We start from the raw sequence: 22,810 nt of genomic DNA, 5'->3' as shown, positions 1-22,810 counted from the left end.
TTATAACACAATTATATGGTTTACAAATGTCTTAGTTATATGTTCTTATAACACTGTATTAATTAAGTAGGGCATGCCAAGTTCTGTGCTGTTTGAAATTTCTAAATGCTTTTGTCAGGACTAAACAGTTGACATGAATGAAGGCTGTCATTTTGTAGTTTCCTACAGCAGTTCAGATAAGTCTATAGCTCACTATCTGCAATCACAGCTTCATGAATAATAATAAAATGCAGTTGTTAAAGCAGATTACAGCAACTACCGATAACATGTGAGGAGTAAAATATAGTACTTTACTTTAGTAAGCCCTTAGTGCCACTGCAATATTGCCTCATTTAATCACGATGTTCAGACATGGTTGTTGGCTGGCAGGCAGGTGAGTCTTAATAAAAATAGTCTTGAGAAAAGGTGACTGTTGACTACGGTTTCAGCATTGAAGATAAGTTACCTTTTGTTTCTGTGATGAAAAAAAAAAAAAAAACTACTGTAATCTTTTTCAAGTTTTCAAGCCTTGTTTTGTTTATATGTTTTTGTTTTATTTTTTCACTTCTAACACGTTGCAATCTTGCTCTCTCTGTGCCCGGACCTGCAGGGCATTCTAAAGCAAAGACGTCCGGCTCTGATGTATTAACTTTAGAACTAGAGAGCCTATACACCCTTGTGGACACAAGAGGGCACTGAAGAAAAGCAAAATGAAAAGTACACTGGACAAAAAAGTTAGAAGCAGCTCACCAACAAACATTTCAAGAACTCCCACTCCCTGTTTTTGTTAGAAAGGAACATTTCACAGGGGGCTAGAAAAAGTCCCATGGCATGTTTTGTAAAAAATGTGTGCTGATTGAAAGTTCTACTATAGTAGGATTTTTTGCTGTAGGTAAAATGCTGCCCAGGCACGTCTTTCATGCTTGTGTGTGTGCTTCGTTTAGTTTGCAGATGAGCTGGTCTGTCACAGGTACACAGCAAGAGGAGATTCTCTTAGTAAAATAGGAACCTCTATGTATTTATCCATAGCTTCTGACACTGAAACATACATTCTAATGTCAAACTTATAAGTGTCATTTAGCGGCTTCATCAGTGTAACCTCTACAGATTACAAGAAAGGTTTGATTTCTAATTTAATAAAGAGCTCAGTAGAAGTGGTGCGGAGGAGGCACATTACGGTAAGGGAAATGCAGTTGCATTTTTATACAGCTAAAAAAAAAGAAAAGAAAAATCAGCAAGGTAATCTGTGGTCTCCGAAGGTCAGGCAAAGTACAAACAGAGCAGCGCACTGTTTATTTAATAAAGAACACACAATACAAACAGCCTTTTTTAGTGATGTTTACACTAAGTTAGGACCAGAGGCAGGGGCAATGGAACAATCTGTAGAAAATGTTGGTGTAGCCTGTGCCAATGTATGAGTCTGGCTCCAGGCATACCCATAATCACTTCAATATACCTGCACTCACTGTGCATGTAACAAAAGAATCAAGTATAATCAGTTTTATAGATCTCTTGTTATAGATCTCTATTCCTGCTAAATCGTGTCACAAAGAAATAAGCAATCTTTGCTGCCACAAAGAAATACAATTTTCCCAATGCCCCCAGGCATAGGGTTATAATCCATTGAGACAAATGCATTGCACTTGGGTTGGCGCTAGGGTTAACCAAGAGGCAATTATTTATTTATTTTTTTAATAAATAATTCTGCCAAGATCCTTATTAAGTATGAATTAACCTTTTACTAAGTTGTGAGGCAACGTATGTTCAGTACAGCATTAAGCTGTTGGGGTGTTCCTGAATATCAGAATCTTAGGTTCAGTTATGAACTGATAAAGGCATTAGCTGAAACATTTGAACAATCATACTGAAGGGCATGTCCTCGCTGTCTACAATCCTCTGCCTTACATTATAGCAACATGGACTCTAAAAAACTAAAATACTGTCCTATAGCTAGAGTTGGAAATGCCTACTTTTAATTATCAAAGGTGCCGAATAAGAACGGGTTCTGTATTCAGGGCTGTACACAAGGGGTCCCTTGAAAATATAGATGCACTACATACTCACAACTCTAGAGGTATAATATAGGCAGTGCTAGGGTTGGCCGTGCTCCGGGTTTGCTGGCTCCAGTAGCTCTGCTCTAACTCCAGGCTGGCTCCAGAGGTGATGGAGACCCCTGCTCCAGCTCCAGAGCTGATGGAGACCCCTGCTTCAGCTCCAGAGCTGATGGAGACCCCTACTTCAGCACCAGAGCTGATGGAGACTCCCTGCTCCAGCTCCAGACTGGCTCCAGAGCTGATGGAGACACCCTGCTCCAGCTCCAGGGCTGATGGAGACCCCTGCTTCAACTCAAGAGCTGATGGAGACCCCTACTTCAGCTCCAGAGCTGACGGAGACCCCTTGCTCCAGCTTCAGAACTGATGGAGACCCCCTGCTCCAGCTCCAGGATGGCTCCAGCAGCCCCTGCTCCAGCTCCTGAGCTGCTCCGATGCAGCTCCACACTGCTGCTCCAGCTCCAGCTGCTTTTAGCTGCTCCGGCTCTGGCTCCAGCTCCACTAAAACCTTTAATCAGTAATGTATGTTCTTGACTTTCATACTGACATTCTATTTAAGTTTTTTTTTTTTTTTTTTTTAATTGTTCAAATCAAGTTAAGTGTGTTTTTTAGGAGACAAGAATGTGAAATCTGGTTTTAAGACACAATTCTATGAATCCAGACTGTATTCCTCTGGTATATTACTGGCTGTTTTCTGAAAGCCTGCGAATGATTGCTTACATACGTTTATATAATATGCCTAATAATTCCACGAGGGCCGTAACATTTTGAGACCTGCAGTCTATATTATTAGTTTTTTAATGGTACATTTTCTCAGTTTTGATGTAGTAATACCGGTAATTAAAAAAAATTAAAAAAAAACGCAGCTGACTGTACAATAAAATATTGTTCAGCAATAGGACAATTAACACTGTCTAGGATTTCTACATACAGTATAAAAAAAACAGAAGCTTAACGCAGCCACTTCTGGTCCCCTATTTACATCTTGGTTGTCAATAAAACAAGTCCAGATTTGGCTACACATGCAACACTATCTGCCAAATAGTGATCTCTACAAACATGTGAAGTTGCAATGGCAGGGATTGTTAAAAATATGCGTTGTCTACTTATGTTTTTGCCTGAAATGCACTATAATTGTAATGACTGTATAGCACCCTTTGTTTTGTAATTAATTCACAATGGTAAAGTCAGGCCTTTCTTACTTACCTAGCTCCAGCTCCGCTCCGAGAATGAAGGACTGCAACTCTATTGTCGTTTTTGTATACACAAGCACGCTTATTTGAAATGATACAAGCAAACTCTTACACTGCTTGGTTTGATTGAATGAGTAGCATACAACAAGCTTCAATAATGAAAGCTGAACATTAATTTAAATAAAGAACAACGACAAGTTTTTAATGAAAAAAAAAACATTGTAGCCTAATTCAACACTAAAGTAAAAAACGGGCTTCTGTTATTTTGAAATGCCACTGCTTCAGATTACTACTAGTGCTTAATAACAGTAAAAAAAGTTTTATTTAGGGTTTTAGAACTTAAATCTGCTCGTGCGAACAATGAGTCAAACCAATGCTCTTGTAGGGTGAAGTTTAATCTGTTGCTGTTGTTTTTTTAAATATTTTTTTTGTTATCAATGTCGGCCTCTGAATGCCTTTCCATTTTTGTATTTCATTTTAAACCATTTAAGAAAAATCATAACAAAACATAGAATAATAGTGTGTATACCCTATGGGTTAAGCGCCTATGTATACAAGCATATTATTATTATTATTATTATTATTATTATTATTATTATTATTATTATTATAGCCGAATGTATGGATACGTTAAACATTTACCTATATTTGAGGTTAAGCTAGTCAAACAGAAAACAAAAAGACAAGCATTTAAGGACCAATTAACAAAAGGTGGCCAATTTATAACCCCCCATCAGATCTTCAGTCACTGCTGTTTCCATAACAAGTTGTGGAATTTGGCTATTTTTTGTGATAGTAAAAAATAATGCCTGTAAAACACCATAATTTGAATAAAACTGATCTTTTGTTGTAAATCAATTAATCCTTGCTTTTAATTAAATATGCCTCAATTATAATTTGATGAAACACCTCTAATTAAAATGTGCTGACAAAAAGGCACAAGCTTGACTTGCATACCACAGTCAGGCTCTAAATGGGACAGGCACATATATATATGTGTGTGTGTCGGTATGTGTCTCTATGTGTGTATTAAATTTAAAAAGCCCCCACCTCCTGCAAAAACAAATCAAAACATAACAACACAAGAGAATAAAGACAGGACCCATGAGCTACATTTTAATTGGCATGCAAAAACAATCAGAATAGGAAATCACTGGTCTTAATGAGTCCCTTCCTAGGCCTCCAAAACAGATCTGAAGCGTCTTATTCACCTGTTAATTAGTGCGTAAATATTCTAATTAGGGAACAACTGCAGATGAATGGGATTAGTAATAAGGAGAGCTCAGACTGGAGCAGGCAAGAGACATTCACAACTCTCATGTCTTATTTAAGATCCCCCCTGACACCAGGATTCATGTTGAAATGCTGCATTTACATAGTGCTGCCTAATTAGACAAGTTTGCATTTATGTTCCAGCTCTATTTTTCCTCAACCAAGTACAACATTCCCTGCCACTCGAGGAGTCTAAGGGTAAAACATCTATAAATGTTGGAATAAAAGCAAGCCGGTATTAGACAAGACTAATAATAAGCTAATCATTTTGGAAGCCTGATATGTTTTGCCTTCAGACAGTTGACATGTGCACCTGATTGCATATCCCTATGAGTGTTCAGGCTCTCTCAACACCACCTCCCCTTGCATGCCGATAGACCAGGCCCACCTACCCTCACCATCTGTGGCTGTGGATCAGATGCTGGCTCCAAACAGAGGCCTTTGGCACCGTTTCCTAATCTGATCCAGTCTTGCGGATACAGGAGAGCCAGCTGTACTGAAAGCTCCCTGTGCCCCGTTCCCTCAGCTGTGTACACAGCCACGGCAGAGTTATTGAGAGAGATTATTGATTTGATGAGGGGAAAGATCGCAGAGGGACCCAGAGACAATCTGCAGGCTTTCTTCAATATTTGCAGAAGTGATTCTAGGGATCCTTTGGGTCCCATATCCTATGCCACCTTGACCCTTTTGGATCAGCTTGGGTTATCAAGATCTCTCCCTGTGGCCCTTACAAACCAGGCCTGACAGCAGTGGGTAGCACTGAGTGGGTAGAAGGTAAATTGACTGATACGAAAACTCATAGAATTGCTTAGCTTTCGGATTCTATCATTGTACAGAATGCTAACCCATTTCTGGTGTGAAGAACATTGTTGTGTCATATTATTGCAAGTTGAGCCACCAGGAGGGATTTCGGTTTCAAATTCATATAATTACCACTATGCTGATTTGTTACATCTCTCTGTACTCTGCACAAGACCCATGTCTAGTTCTGCTTTCCCTCTGGCAGTCCTTAGCAGAAAACTGGTAAATATTTGTTATTTTGTATTTTTGTTTCATTAGAGGACAGCCTGGCTGTGCACAGACAAAATAACAAATGTTGATCTCTTAACTATATCAACTGTGATGGAGCTGAAGCCATTCTGAGCTTAATTAGTGACGCCTGAGTGTTTTTCCACCTGGTATAATGTGATGAATTAAGTTTAAAGTCTAGAATTGCCCAAAGTGCAATGCAATGGGAGCAATATTTCCATCACAGTAGCAACAGAACTTAGCAGGCTTTCTATTTAGGGTTTCAATAGGTACGGGGTGATAGGGAGTTGCAGTAGCTGGAGTTTGTGTATTCCAGGCAAATGCACTCACCCCTTTATTTTTGTAGCTTACCCCCGCCCATATCCTCAAGACTGAACAAGGTAAAACCAGTCCAGACAGTACACTCAAGAGGTCTTCAGCAGAGACACTGCTAAGCAGGGATTCAAGTCACTTGACTGAGATACCAAGGAAGTTAAGCTGGCTGTGACTAAGCTGGGAATTCTTCATCAGCAATTAGATAAACTGGAGGTTTTTTTTTTTTTTTTAAGGTTTCGAATAATGCAAAACTGCACAATGCAACAGAGTTCAAATCTAAATTGGGGTGGGGCATCTGTCACGCTCACACATTGCCACGGGACCTCTTTTCCAAGGAAATGCTACTGGAGTGCAAAAATGCACTTTTTATTAATGCTTATCGAAAAGCTGCTTGCATGGGGGGGGGGGGGGGGAAAACTAGACATATTCATCTCCAATTCAAGCGAAAGAATAATGCTACATAACAAGGGTATGTTTACTGTGTTGCTTTTTTTTTTTTTTTTTTTTTTTTTTTTTTTTACCCTCCAAGCCTTTATTGGTCAATAAATAATGCATTCGTAAATATAAAAAAAATCAGGTTCTGTAAAGCAGAATCTTTTCTTCTGAAAACTCAACAACTCATTTCAAGGTAAAACTGTAACAAATTGAATTAAGTAGGCTACAGTTTTGGCTAATGGCTTGACAGAGGCATTAACCAGTGTAACTTATGCCCACATGTTGCCCCTAAACATTGAAATAAACAAAATGCATCTTGTTACTGCAGAATGGACTATTAAGTTGTTGAAAGAGAAACATTTACTTTTCATGTCTTCTTTCAGGGTTACATTTTGTTTGTTTTGTAATTGATATGTGTAATCCATAACCAAGACACATATTTTATATTGCTATTTTCAATTACTGTGCTTGAGACAGCAAGCTCAATTTCCTTAAGCCACGGACAAGGCATTCATTAACAGCCTTGAATGTGCAAGAATACAAACATCCTTCCCTTGGGCGCCGTCTGTGACACAATACCCATTATCTACTTAATCAGACACACTGACACTGATAACGGCAGCCCAGGGACGATGACTGACTTGTCAGTCACACTGTCATTATAGAAAGTGACCTTCTAGTCATTAAAGTCATTTATTGGAAGAACAGACACCTGAATATTAGCAATGTGAAAGTAGGAAAAACATTTCCTTAGTCTGTCCATTACGAGGCTGCAATTTACTGAACACTTGCTTAAATTTAGATTTAACATTACCCCCATCAGCAGCCGCAATCACACAAGTGCAGCGGTACCCATACATCTTATCAATGCACTACTGATGCCTGTCGACTGGGAGGGACAATTGTTCTTCACTGTGGGTCCAGTGCCACAGCAGACCAACCTCTCTGTCCAGTCCAGCTGCCACTGTGACGATGTCCCCGGTCTCACTGTTGATGGTAAACATGTTGGGGATAGGGCTGTGTGGGGACTGGGACAGGATCCTGTATCGAACCATCCCATTTGGCGTGGTGTCATCATCAGCATCAACTGCCGTCACCTTCATCACGTAGGAACCTGAAGACAAAAACAGCAATGTGATGCACACTCTCCTGGGTTTAATACACAGATATATTATTGCAAGTGAGCTTTCTGTCAGCATTGCAAATGACACTTGAGGTAAGATTTACTAAATGAATGCACTAGCTTTAAGTTCATAATGTTAAAATTGTGCATTTATTTAGCTTATCGTGCATTTTCCATGTTAACTGAGCCGTCTGACAGAGAAACGCCTATCACACTCTCTCTGAAATAGGTGCCAGCGCACCCCATCCACTCGGCCACTCCCAGCAGAATTCCTTTTTCTTGGGTAGGCAAGGAGGCTCATGATGCTGCATCTTACCAGGACTGGTCTAGTCTGAGTGTGTTTCATCTGCACTGTAATTCCAGATATAGCACTGTTATTTCAATGATAGTGTATGTCAGAATACAATTGCAAATGGAACTTCGATTTCAAACATCATTACATTTTAAAGGAGGGTTTTTACTTGTTTAAAGGAAAACTCTGCTTGTAAAACGATACGCTACAAAGAGAGAGATAAATGTTTATACAACCTTACAGTCACTTTCTTTGCCACCGAGGGAGGAAAATGCAAAACGCAACATGTCAAACACCCCCCCCCCCTTCATTTCATTAAGTGAAATCCTAAACACACTTAATCTTGGTTCATTGTACAAATGGGTGTGAAAATGCAACTGAAAGGATTAATTTCTCAGCCTCTTAAATTACTATTTAATTTGAAAACTAATTCCGTTCTGTAATTGGCTTTCCACTCAAATCACTGAAGCTCAAAAATGTAAACTTTTATTATTCATATGCGCCTCATGCTTGGAGTCACACTGGAGCTCTGGGGCGTGGTATTATTCCTTCGCCCAAAGCTGCTCGAGTCTCTGCCTTGCTAGTCTCTGTGCAATGACGGGTGTCTGACTGGTGAAGAAAAAGTAAATCTGTTTAAGTGTGTACTGTAAGAGAATACACAAACGAAAAACACTACAGTTAAACTGAGAGGAGTAAACTGCTACAAACTCTGAATGTGCAATCAGTTAAGCCATAACATCAATTTGATACCATTGTCATTAATGGATTATCCAGAAGTATTTTTCTGACTGCAACCCAAGTATTTTTGATAGTACTTATGTTATAGCATTATATGATTCGGTAATTCATGATTTGGATAAGTTTGTGCGAGGGGCATGTAAAAACAGTATGCAGCAGCCTGAGAAGGAGCAGCTTGCTAGTGCGAGCTGTTTTTCCAAATAAGTGGCCCCTATCACATATCTATGCATCTATGTGTACAGCTACCAAATGGTCTAGTAGCTGCTTATGTGCCTCGGGTAGGGGAGTTACAGGTTTGATCCAAAACTAGGGTTGAAAGAGCATTGGAATAAGCCAGGGGGGCAAGCTAAAAGAGTTAAGAGACAAGACCTCCATTTATCAAAGCCTGTTACTCTACTGTGCAATTAGCATGATTTTACACAATATTTCTGTACCTACCATAGGGTTTTTTTTTGGTTTTTTTACATTTTAATCGTTGAAACTGGTATTTGGAAGATTTTTTTAAATCAGACTTTGTGCCAAACTATATATATGTATATACGTATGTATGTATATATGTATGCATATATGTATGTTGTTAACTTATTAACTCAGCGAAAACTGAATATACCAATGGGAAAAGTGCCTGCTTATCTCTCACAATCACTTGTAAAAAAATAAATCAAATCTAAAATAAAAAGTATTTTAATTGATTTATATAATCTGTATTTGAGACCAATCCATAACTATTACTTTCCACCATCAGTTTGGATATTCGTCACTTCTGCTCTCAGAGCTGTACAGTAATGTATGCCCTCAAGACATCTAGTCACACTTCTCTCACTCCTTCTACCCTCCTCCTTACCAGCCTGCTCCTCGCCACTCTGAACCGCAATCAGATGGTACTGCAATTCACCTTGTTGAAAAAAAGGCCCCTGGAGATGCTGGTATGACAACCACCCAGGCAGCAGCGATGAAGTGATCACTGCTTTGCTCCTATAAGCAATGCGTCCTGTCACCTTGTTGCCTAGCCCCTTGCATTGCAGGCTCTTATATCTGTACGCAATGTCTGCTATTCAAGTTCTGCCATTGAGACCAGTTTTGGGATTTCTTCTAAGATGTATAGACCCCTTCATTCTGTATAGCTGGTAATAAGTTTTAATGACAACGATAGGTCTCCCTCATTCTGTTCCGGGGTATGGCTCAATGTCCTGCTCTCTCTATATCTCCTCTGAAGTCATATAAGGGGCATTCCAGCTGGACAGGATTCTGTTTCCTCTATTTGTGCTTAATGGTACAGAAACAATATGTGACAGAGAAAAGGATTCCAGCGTAGGTTTGATTTCAAACAGTCTTTCAGCATTGTTGCTAATCTGGAATGTATACCAACTGCTAACAAAGCTACATTTTGGGACTGGCATTATTATAAATCCCATTCCCAGAAGACATGTGAATAATTCCAGGCTATGCACATTTCTACCAAGTTTATATAGAAAACTGTATGCTAAGACTGTAGCTTATCTCTGGGATACAATGGTTTATAGTACAAGGCTGGCATAAAGTCTCTTGAGGTATAATCAGGTGTGCTGTGGCTTATATAGTTGGTACAGAGGAATTTCCATTTTTGGTCCTATTGCATAGCATGAGACTGTAGGTATTATTACTGATATTAAACCAAAAACTTGCACTGCCTTGAGTCTATTTTAGAACTGCCTGTCTTAGACATGTGTATGCCCAAGCTGTACTCAATGAATAACTCATTGGTACCATTATTGAAATGTTATGACTAGCTCAAACAGATTTCAGATGGGATATTTGCTACCTGAAGGTGGAAACTGAAACACTTCAAACAATTAATAAAGCAGATTTTCTGCTTATCAGTTCTCCCTTGAATACATGAATATATAAAACGCTGACAGTTATCATGATCCAGTGTCCCGCTTAGTTAGTTAAGGTAATATCCAATTTACTGACTAACATCCCAGTACTGCAGAGTTCCCTGTGGAAATACATAGTCCAGATTTGCTTAGGGTTTTCTTTTCATTATTTCAGAGTTAGGCGATATATAGGTTTTACATTAAGTCAGGAACAAGGCAGTTGTTTTAGTAATAGTTTCCAAAAAGCATCTTAAAAGGAAATCTGAAACAGCGGGTTCAATACTAAGAGTGTTTTTGTTAGTTCTATCTCATAGTTACGAACCACATGTATTTGTGAATCACCTATGAATGGCCTGCATAACCATGTAATAACATTTACCGGTTGTTCAAAATCAAACTATTGTTTTGATTGTCACGATAGTACCCCAAAAGAACTGGGTTAATAAACCAGAATTTCATGGTTTTAAACCCAGGTATAAATGTACTCCAACTAGATAGTAGTTTACATTGGAGTTACATTGACACTGCAGTTAATATATTCTAAAAGCCCAGTTTTTTTAAATGTTATTATTATTGTTGTTTGCAGTTGGCAGAATTGTAGCTTTCCAGTGAATAGCACCAAATAAACATGCAATTATTGTCTAAAAACACACACCGGAGTCAAAACATCCAGAAACCCACTATTAAGGCATTCTGACTGATAGAGCTGCAAATGCCAGCTCAAGAGTCTTTGCATTACATCCAGAGCAGTTTCAAACACTTTTTCTGTAAGCAGGCTGCCCACCAAGGGGCTGAGGGTCAGGCCCGGGGAGATGGCTTTAAAGTATCCAGTGGTTTCGGCGGAACTCCACCAGTTTGCGTCTGAAATTAAATCACAATGGTTTGGAAAGTACTGCAGGTGTCCAAACCGTGTATATAATGGACACCCTTTGGGCTGCCAATTACATTCGCACAGAACATGTCGAGGGTATTAATAGCAATTCTCCCACTATGGAGTACTGCCATAAGGCTTACTGATCAATATTCAGGGGCCAGACCTGATCATCACAATAAAGGGTTAAATTATAATTTAAGTAACCTGGGATTATTGCATTCTTGTAAGCAGAAATGATAAACAGTTTTAGATTTACAGTAGCATTTGCTAACAGAAGCCTTCATCACTGCCTGTGTTTGATCCTATAAGAGCCTCAGTGTTAATGGACCAGCCTGTGTCTGCACTTAGCTTGTTAAAAATCACATAGATAAACTCTAAGCATGAAATTCGCAACCTATTGTCTTTTTAAACTAGCTAATCTAGGTCTGGTGCTTTGAAATTCTCCATTATAGCAGCTGCAGGGAAAACAATGTATCGCTGTCTCTTAGAAGAACCTACTTATGTGGTCAAGTGTCCAGTGCGCTACTGTTATCTATGTGTATTTATACTGAAGCAGCTTAGATCCAATCCAACACCTGTTATCCCCCTAGAGTAAACAGGACCTTGGTTTAATGCATCCTTCAAAGGGCATCCCCTCTATCAGCAGAGTGCCTCCAGGGTCCTGGTTGAAATGTGTCCCAGTGTCCCAGACCAGTGTCCTCTGTGCTGTTACACTAACACCCACTCAGCCCAGCCTTGCTTAGTTTAGATAGTTAGACAATATCAGAGCCCACAGTGGTATATCTGTGGGGTGAAAGCTTATTTAAATCATGATGTAGTTTGTTGTATTTATACCTATCGAGAAACAATCTGTTACAATTAACAATGTGAGAAACAAAAAAAGGGTGTATATCAAAAAATATATAATCAATTTCAGATGCTCCTAGATAAAATATTTAAACAAATATGTGATGAAAGGCTGCAACAGCAGAAGCTATTAAAGACGACAGTGACTTCACGCTTTATAGCAAAGGTGTAGTATTCAACAAGAATGATCTAATCATCTGTTATTTCCCTGTTTCCTGGTAATACGCATTTATAATGGTGATGGTTAGAGATAGGATTGGGGGTAGGGTTATTTTATAACAATCATAGACACTGTTGCTACCAATTTGTCCTTACCAGGTTTGGAGCCCTCGTCCACTGAGCCATTGTAGACTTGGTTGTGGAACTCTGGCCTGTTGTCGTTCATGTCAATCACGTAGATGTACAGGTCAATGGGGTTCTCCACTTTGTTTCCATTCATGTCCACTGCGTGAGCTCTCAGCTGTTAGGAGCAACACAAAATGCAACATCAACTCTACCGCACGCTGTATCACCTGGGTTGAAACGACAGTAGCTGCGCAAAAAGTTAAGAGATTACCTGTTAGAGAAATTGGATGGAATAAAATTACATTTAGCCATTGGGTGTCAGGGAGTGTTCACTTTTAAAAAAAATCCTATTGGAATCAAAACGATCCGATTTGTTTTTGCGTTTGTCCCTGAAAGGAAATCAAAGCAGAAGAGAACCAAAGCGTGCTAGTGGTTTAAAACAACCAAGAAACAGCTCTCCACATGGTAAAGCAATGAATAACACTTTAAAGAGTAAGTGGTTTAATCTACAACAGCCAGATCTCTTGTACATCTATATATTCCTATACCACTACCATGGCAAAGGTAATCCAATGGCACATTTCTGGGAGACTCCCATAGGGAATATACTCCAGTAGCAAATGCTGTCAGGGAGACTCATCTGATGATTTCGTCCAGGCGAATCAGATGATGTATCATGGATCTCCTATTAAGGCTTTTATAACAATCTTTAAATCCTGCACTATATTATCTAGAACAGTGGACCTTCATGCCATGCTCTGCAAATGCATAATCTTTCTGGTATTCACTATTTATTTATTTGAAATTGTTTCTGTTTTTATTCCCGACTGCAAGTTCATACAATACTATTTCAGGGCTTTTTCTTTGTATTAGTTATTTGGGGTGGCCTAATTTTAATTTCGGGGTGGTCTTTAATTTTAATGTCCAGGATGAGCTTAATTTACATAGCAGGCAACAAAAAGAAAGACTTATCATCAGAGTCTATGCGTATAACACTCACAGTAGGATAATTGTTTGCCTTCATTTTGATCTATGTGTTATTCTTCATTTCTGCTAGTCTGCACTTGTATAAAAGTTTACCCATGTGGATTTGCAAATTACAAAATGCTATATATCACTAACTGCTTTTTTTATCAGGCTTCCTAATGCACAGCCATGCTTTTCAAGGCATTTAAACAGTTTTCTAGGCTGTTTAAAATCCATTTTTTTTACGAGTAAAGTTGCATTTCATGGGAATAGGCTGTATGCTTAAAAGAGTATACTGTAATCTCAAAAATAAAACGCAATTGTTAAATACATATATTTAACGCAGTATATGTTTAACATTAAGACTATTGTGAACCCGTATCTCAAAACATTAGACTAGCATATTAAATTGAATGAACTCAGTACTTTGTTAATTTTTTATATTAAAAAAAAAAAAAATTATGAAGTGTTTTAGCTTGGCGTCATGGTATCAATGTATTAAACATTACAGTATATGTGTATATGTTTTCCGTAATGTAATAACCAAGTCTTACCCTGCAATTCAACCTACATATTACATGTAAATGTATTTACACATAAGACAAAATAAATACATGAACACAAGAAGGAACAGCCTGGGTTTGTCTTCAGTTATCAAAACACCTTGCCCTTAAAGAGTTAAACTGGAATATATGGAAGAAAATAAGGTGAAGTACGTGGGTAGCTTAGTCTCTAAATATAGCCAGTCTTCGGGGCTCTCAGAGATACAGAACTGACAGGGAAGAACAACTTATTATGATGATGAGATCCCAGCAGAAAATCCCACTAAAAGACAGGGTTATCAACCTTTTCAAAGCAGAGCAATGTTTGGAACACAGAGACTGCTCCTTCACTTGAGATGAACCAGCACGGGAGCCAGGCGGCTCATTCATTTGATTGCTTCCTCCAACCTGCATGGCTTACAATTAGGCAGGCAGGAGGCTAATCGGTCAACTGTTTCCTGCTTAAACAGACTGAACCATGCTTGATCACCAGAATGGAAGCTGATCAGTTTGATCTGAACCTAGAGATCTACTTGAGAGTTCAAAAGACTGCGTCAGTCTCTACTACAATCTAAACAGTTGCAGGTCTTACTACTGTCTACATTAATCAAAAAGAACAACACAAATCTAGCAGTAAGATCCTTCAGTTAGATCCTTCAAATTCCTACAGCAGTTACATTCTCCCTCTTCTGGGAAATGGTGGTGATGTGTTGATGTATTGATCCATTTGCTAGAGCTGGCCCTTTTAATGGAGTGCGTGTTTAAGCTGTTCCTGATGCATAAAGTAAAGTTTACAGTCTAGATACAACTGTGGAAATATTAGTGAGTTAAAATGCATATAGAAGATTATGCCAACTCTCTAGCAGATAGAGGAAAGCTGTTTTGGTCGATGGGGGGCCAGTCAAGTAATGATTACAATTCAGTTTTCAAGATCTCATGTCTCTCCTTTCGCGATTCTCTTCTACCCCAAAAAAACATGTACTAGGTTGGAATTAAAGTTATTATCTTCAAAAGGATGAGAAGCTGGTCCCTACCAGGGCACCTTCAGCTAAAGATAAAAAGTGTTTTCAAATTGGCTAATTTTAAGGCGTGATCTATTGTCTTTTTTTTAACTTAATTTCCACTTTTTGAAATTGAAATGCAAAGATCACATATACCGTATTCAGTGTGCAGCGACATCACATTGTAACACAAATATGTAGCATTTGGAACAGCTGTAAGACGGGCTTTTGGTTTCCTTTCCACTACAGTGTTCTACATGTTATTGTATTCATGTGATATAGTGGGATATGCTTTCAAATGTTGAAAATGTTGTGTGTGTGTGTGTGTGTGTGTGTGTGTGTGTGTGTGTGTGTGTGTGTGTGTGTGTGTGTGTGTGTGTGTGTGTGTGTGTGTGTGTGTGTTTGTGTGTATAGAAGCAGGGTCAACTGAATTCATGACTTTTCCTTATTTCTTTATCACAATTCTCAGCAAGTATGCTTCATCTGTTCCAGCATTGAATGTGCTCCCAAAAGAACATAACCAATGTTCTATTTGGTCCCCTACAAAAAACACCAGTATGTCTCCTTAAAAATAAATGGAGCGCTCTTGAAGAATTTGTGGCTTCAAGGGCTGTGTAACAATGGGCTCTGAGCAGGGGAAGCACTGATCAGACTCTGAGCAGGAAGTGATGACTACAGAAATATTTAATATATATATATATATATATATATATATATATATATATATATATATATATATATATATATATATATCTATATGTGCGTGTGTGTGTGTGTGTGTATATATATATATATATGTGTATGTGTATATATATATATATATATATATATATATATATATATATAGAAAGATCTCTGCCTCAGAGAGAGAGAGAGAGAGAGAGAGAGAGAGAGAGAGAGAGAGAGAGAGAGAGAGACATACACACACACACACACACTATATGACAGACAGACAAAATACACCCAACCCATATATCGCTCAGGGTATAGGATATGCAGCAATGTGAATCATAAAAACATGTGCTCAGAGCCTGTCGGAATCTTGAACTTCTAGAGGTATTAAGTACTGCAAGAATCATTTGTAAGGTTGCTACTAGCTGGGGAGAATTAATTTACAAACTTTAACCTTGGAGATTCGACTGATCTGAAAGTGCAGATAACATAGCATGACACAATGGTCTACTGTGTATTACAGTGATTATTTTTAGAGCATTGTATTAAAGAGTAATTAGCGGGGTACGTCCCGTGTTGCTACAACTGTTTAAATAATGCACTTGCAATTTCTCTTGTCATTGTCACTTGTTACACTTAGAAAGTTAAAATCTGTTTCAAAGCTCTTTTCAAAATGGCTGCTCTGGTGCACTGGGGTTTGAGATGTGTCCTCTAAATCACTGCAGGAAGCGCTTTAAAAAAAAAAAAAACAACACACACACACCATAAATGACTTTTACACGTTTGACAATTTAGGCAATAATCCTTACACTGTGCACTAGAGCAGACATGATCTGCGTTTATTGCACTGGCATTGCACAGGAACAGTGGCTCCTTTTTCCGAAGGAAACTGCCAGACTGTTAATATTGGATTTATTGGATTTCCCATTCATGTAGGACATAACCCCCCCCCCCCCCCCCCCCCCCCCCCCCCAAAATAAAACAAATTAAAACAAAACCATGTAGTGAGCCGTTTACAGTAATAGATCGAATTCACTGTGCGTGAAATCTGCAACAGCTGTTTAGAATATGCACTGCAATCAACATCTGTTTAGAACGGATACAGATACAATACCATTCAGTGCATATAATACTATGGAACATCTGTAGTTGAAAAAAAAGATCAAAGAAAATTAACACGTTTTTTTCAATAGCGCGTTGTTCCCGAGTATGATCTTTGTGACTTATAATAATAAAAGGTCCTATGTAGTGTGGCTGTTCGAGAAGTTTAGGGACCTTTCATGGCACTTACATGATAGGAGGCTCTTTCTTCCCGGTCCAAGGGCTTCGTGACATACATCTTCCCAGCTACGGGATCAATGCTGAACACTTCCATAGGGGGTTGGTCTGCACCCACTCCAGTGATGCTGTATCTCATCTGAATGTCTCTGTCCTTGTCTGAGCGGATCTGGGGGGAAAACGAACACAGGGTTCAAGACAAAATCCTCACCACAAGAAATCCTTTGTTTTGTCGAACTGAGGTTTATCTAAAAGGCAAGATGGTCTAACTTTGCATAAATATATAATGTGACTGCTGCAAAACTGAAAGGATATTTTTGTTTTTATTTTAGGACCTCACTGCCTCGCTGTAGCTCACCTACGCACAGACAAAGGCTATGCAGTGTTTTTTTTTTTATTTTTTTATTTCATTGTTCGCTTTTCTAACACACAATAGGTCCCAATGCAATGCGGTGTGTGTGGGAAGGGAGGACTGAGAATGAAATGCAAGCCTTCAAAAAAACTGAATTTAACCTTGGCTTTCACTTCCTTGCTATTGATATGTCAGCTTACCAATATAATTCAGAAGCTCCTAGTCTAATTTTAGTACTCTCCAATCTCTTTCCAAAACTCCCGGTCTGGAATATTTCATTTCCGTGGGTTTTTAATGTTGGCGCACAGAACACTTGTCTATTACACACCATGAAGATGTTGCCTTATGTCTAACAACCTAATTATTTACAGCACTTAAGTCACAATAAGCAGCTATTGAAGCATGATGCTCGACTAAACGAATTAATATGTAAGTGGACAGATGAATCAAAGGATTATGTTAATTTTCAGAGGACTGTAAATAGCCTGCAGTGAAGTTGTTCACATTAGATAGCTGTGTGACGTTGTTTGTGTGTAAGGGTTTGTGGGAAGGAGATTATCAAGTTACACGGACGCTGGCAGGATAACACCGTGTAACAATTATTATTATTATTTTTTTTGTTCCTGGGTAGTAAGTGTTATTTCCTAATTGCTTATGCCTCAAAAGTATAGAGAATGGCTATTATTCCCCACAAACTTTGCTTTTGTGACCAGGACAGTGATATTTTGAAATGTACCTATTTTCCAGAACATTCCAGATAGATTCAGTGCTGAGTAAACTTGGAGTAACTTCTAGAACTTTCTAGAACTTTCCAGTAATATAAATAGTAGTATAAATACAGGGGTCTTATGCCCACCAGTTTAGTTCCAGCTGCCTAAGTGGATACATATCTGCATTTTTCTGAGATGGCATCAAGAGGCTTCAAGCATCCGGCAGACGCATTTTGCTATGTCTGCGGCCAATTTATCAAAACGAGCGAAAAAGTACTCAGTGGAAGCATCTGCTAAGATGTGTGAGGCCTACAAGGCATATTTCGACATGCCTGTCGGGAATCAAGACAAACTCTGGGCACCTCATTTCACCTGTGAGCACTGCAAAAAAACCTCTGGAAGGTAAGATGGACAATTGTTGCTTGGAATTTTATGTTATAAAATTTGTTAACATTTTTAAAATTGTAAAAGTTTTTAATTTTAAAATGTTTTACAATTTTCAATGTTATTGAAAAAATATATCATATATGAAAAATGTTGCGAGAATCTCTTACACATTAGTCATGGGTGAAATAAATGTATTTTTGTAGGATGGTACAGAGGGGAAAAGAGAGCCATGAAGTTCGCTATCCCAAGAATTTGGCGGGAACCCACTGACCACTCAAGCAACTGCTACTTCTGCATGGTGGACCCTTCCAAACGTCGGACTGGCAAGAATGCATCTGCTATCACGTATCCGGACCTTCCTTCATCCATCGCCCCGGTGCCACACTGCCATGAGCTCCCCGTACCCACTCCTCCGGAGAGAGAGCAGCCGTCTTTAGAAGAGAGCAGCAAGTCAGAGAGCGAGGAAGACGTTGTAGATCCAGATGACAATTTCAGAGGTGGAGCTGAGGAGAGAAACCCATACTACCCCAACCAAAAAGACCTCAATGACTTGATTAGAGATCTTGGTCTCACCAAGTCCAATGCCAAGCTTTTGACTTCTAGGCTCAAGCAATGGAACTTGTTGGATGAAAGTGTGCAAGTTGCAGATCAGAGGAAGCGTCACCAACCTTTTTCCAACTTCTTCACCCGTCAAGATGGGCTCTGCTTCTGCCACAATGTGACCAGTCTGTTCGAGGCAATCGGAATTGCCTGTAACCAGAATGAGTGGCGCCTCTTCATTGACAGCTCATCCAGGAGCCTCAAAGCCATCTCTTCCCCTGGCTCACTCTGTGCACCTCAAAGAGGATTACAACAGCATCAAGACCTTGCTAGACACCTTGAAGTATGATGAGTACAGCTGGGAGGTCATAGGAGACATGGTGGCATTCCTGATGGGTCTCCAAGGCGGTTTTACCAAGTTTCTCTGCTATCTTTGCCTTTGGGACAGCAGGGACACCAAGGCGCACTACCACAGGTGGGACTGGCCAGAGCGGACCGAGTTCTCTGTGGGGAGGAACAACGTCAAGTGGGAGCCACTGGTGGACCCCCGGAAGGTGCTGATGCCACCACTGCACATCAAATTGGGCCTTATGAAACAATTTGTCAGAGCTCTAGATAAGGAGAAGGCAGCCTTCAAGTACCTTCAAAACTTCTTCCCTAAGCTGTCTGAGGCAAAGGTCAAAGCTGGTGTCTTCGTCGGACCACAGATAAAGAAGATCCTGGAGTGCAATGAATTCCCCAAGAAGATCACTAGTAAGGAGAAAGCGGCTTGGAACAGCTTTGTCGCAGTGGTTCGGGGCTCCCTGGGCAATCACAAGGCCGAAAACTATGTGGAGCTGGTTGAGACTCTGGTGAAGAACTACGGCACAATGGGCTGTAGGATGTCCCTCAAAGTCCATATCCTTGATGCGCATCTTGATAAATTCAAGGAGAACATGGGAGAGTACACGGAGGAGCAAGGCGAGTGCTTCCACCAGGATATACTGGACTTTGAACGTCGCTTCCAAGTACAGTATAATGAGAACATGATGGGAGACTACATTTGGGGTCTGATTCATGAAAGTGATTTACAGTATAATCGTAAATCTCGAAAAACTACTCACTTCTAAATCTTTTGTAGTCATTTTTGTATTACTTTAGTATAAATACATGTTAATTTGGGTTCATATGTTGTTTTTTTCTGACTTTATGTGAACGAAAAGACACAAATTCGCCCGTTTTCTCATTGGAAATAGGTAAATTTCAAAATATCACTGTCCTGGTCACAAAAGCAAAGTTTGTGGGGAATAATAGCCATTTTCTATACTTTTGAGGCATAAGCAATTAGGAAATAACACTTACTACCCAGGAACAAAAATTGTGTTACATAGTGTAATCATACCTTAACTCTTTCTTCACTATCTCCACATCTCTGTCAGGGTGCAACTTACAAACACTTTATAGATTAGCTTACTCCTACATCTGCGTGAGAAATGGCAAATGAACTACGATCTGTGTTTGGAAATGGAGCATAGATACAACAAGTGTGATAAAATAAGAACTGGCCACTGTGATAGCTGGAGGATTGTAAGGCATTATGTTTGGACCTCATGCTTCTTTTAAATTTTTTACTGTAATCTATTATCTGTATTTTATTATATTCTTCTTTCTCTCGACAAAAGGATTCATTTTTTCCTTTTCTGCTATTTTCACAATAACAGAACATATTGATCGCAAGGGCATCTTGTGGGTGGTTGCACGAGAAGATGTTGTTTTTCTCTCTAAAACATGGTTGTTGTTTTAGTAAATCAAATGAAGCAAAGCACCAATTTATCAGGTACCAGTAAATGAAATCCTCTCATCTCAGCTGGGTGCACTCAAATCAGAACTGACATCGCTGCGATTATTTTCTGCCCTTCTCGAGGCAGCGGTGTTTAAATGCAGCCCAATACCTACATTGCATATAAATATCCTCTCATTCCCTGTGCACTCTTCTGACCTCATAACAAATAATTGATGGTCTTTCATTATGCAGGTAGGCTGGTTACACAACAGAGGCATGCACACATTTCCCAGCCCTTTTAATGAGAGTAACAAAGGTCACCCAACGAGGACTGTTCTTTTTCCACACTCCAAAGCAAATTCAGAGCAATTTGATGCATGAAGTGTGTTGAAAGGTTTTACGCACCCACTCTTCCTTTCTGATTTAGAAATGTACTGTAATTGGGACTCATTTGGAGTTATCTTTCAAATTGGTTTAAAATGGATTCTCGGTAATGCCATATTGCAACAATCTGAAACCATTAAAGTATGGTAACGGAGCAGTACCTTGCTAATAACGCAGGTTTTAGAAATCTTTTAATACATTGCAATCATTTCTGTGCCCTTGTGTAGTGTAGCAAAATGTAAAAGTTACAATCCCCACCCTTACAAACGGAGGTATCAGCTGAACACATCACTTGTGATTTTACCAGCTAAACATAGCTTTATCACTCCTCCCAAAGTTTTCTTTTATAGAGTACGCATACCTGTGTATTAACAGCTCTGCACTCCATTGCCAGTGTTATGGCAAATAACTGTAGTTCTGGTAAAAGATCACCACACATTCTAAACCACTGATTCACCAAGCCCTCCTAGCTAATATATTACAAATGAGTTAATTTTTAAGAGTGCTAATAGTGAAAGAAGATTGTTGCCCACAGAAACTGTTAAGTCTCTCGGTGCACCCCAGAAACTGCTTAAACTGACATATTTGTAGTTGGATGAAAGCAATTTCCTTTATTACTGACAACTTGTCAGGTCTTAAGGAGATCTTATCAGTCGGCTTAACTACCTCTGCAGAGCAAACTGAATCAAATGAGAAATTATCATGCCACTGCCTCCCAGGAGGAAATGAAGCAGCAGGCAACCGAAGGGATGCATGGGTTCAGTCGAGGAGGGCCACCAGCTTCCACAGTGTCAGCGGAAGAGTGACCTCGCTCTCCAGCATACACCATTAAAGAAAAAGCCCATCTAAATCGTGCATTGCTTTTAAATCCCATCTTAAAATGTCACTGATAATTATGTGTGTTGTGTGAGTCTTCTGCACATTATATACCATGGCACCAAAAGACAGAGTTACTACCATTGCCTTATAAAGAGCAAAACAGATTATACAATTGAGTTACTTAGTTTAATTAGTGCAGGATCACTGTCAATGTTAAAATAATATAGATTTTTCTCCAAGCTGTAAGTAAATTGTATTGAATTATTATTAATGGTATATAAAACTATGGAAATTGAAACTTTTTTTTTCAGGTCCACATGAACAGCACAAACTTATTAGAAATGAGGAGGGGGAAAAAAATCCCAAAGCAAACAACAGCAGACGTGTGCAGTCTAACATTGAAAAGCACGTTATAAATCTCCAGCAGGCAATCTGTTGTAAAGTGCCCTGGGGTGCTTTGCTTTTGCCGATTTATGTTAAAAGTGGCCTTTCCTGCAGTGAAGCTTCACCTGGGAGCCACTCATTTCCAGCAAACACAAGCCATTTTCATTAATAACTTCTATTCCAACAGAGCTATAGAGTTCATTTGATTTAAAAAAAAAACACACACACACATACAACTCAGTTTTTTGTATTACGATTATTCATAATTATTTAATAAAACAATCAAAAAGTTGTTTATTTATTAACCCTTTCTCGATCGTTTCTAAAAAAAAGGTGTCTCGATAAAGTTCACGTCGATGAGTCACTGATGAGAAACTGTGTCTCATTAGACCAGGCGGCACCTCACTAACATCTTCAAGACAAGTTGCAGCACGCAGCAGAGGATCTTAGGGAATCAATACCACAATATAAACTAATTATCAGCAAGCCATCAAAAGTGGCAGGAGACATACACCCACCGTACCTGTCTAATACATGATGCTGCTGTTTCTGCAGTGCCCTTGTATCCAAATAGCTTCTATCTGGAATCACACAATCTATTCTGTGCAGAACACCTGCCTCCCCTAGTGAGCAGTAAAGGTTTTACAGTTTGGAACCTTCAATTCCTATTGGATTCTATTAGAATCAGTACACAGTGCAGAATTTCTTAATGGAAAGTCACAACC

General features: G+C 39.2%; 1 protein-coding gene across 2 annotated transcripts in view; it reads right to left on the bottom strand.

The window, feature by feature from the left end:
• Window positions 1-22,810, bottom strand: part of cdh4 (cadherin 4, type 1, R-cadherin (retinal)) — a 240,318-nt gene that overhangs the window by 22,756 nt on the left and 194,752 nt on the right. For both annotated transcript variants that reach the window (XM_041224860.1, XM_041224861.1), the window contains 3 exons: window positions 16,761-16,916; window positions 12,319-12,463; window positions 7,216-7,388 (listed from right to left, as the gene is read on the bottom strand). In XM_041224860.1, the coding sequence (XP_041080794.1) occupies window positions 7,216-7,388; window positions 12,319-12,463; window positions 16,761-16,916 (474 nt within the window). The remainder of the gene's footprint in view (window positions 1-7,215; window positions 7,389-12,318; window positions 12,464-16,760; window positions 16,917-22,810) is intronic.

This window comes from Polyodon spathula, chromosome 23 (assembly GCF_017654505.1).
Source record: "Polyodon spathula isolate WHYD16114869_AA chromosome 23, ASM1765450v1, whole genome shotgun sequence".
Taxonomy (NCBI): Eukaryota; Metazoa; Chordata; class Actinopteri; order Acipenseriformes; family Polyodontidae; genus Polyodon; species Polyodon spathula.
Note: the sequence above shows the minus strand (reverse complement) of the source record. Positions and strands in the feature narration are given on the sequence as shown.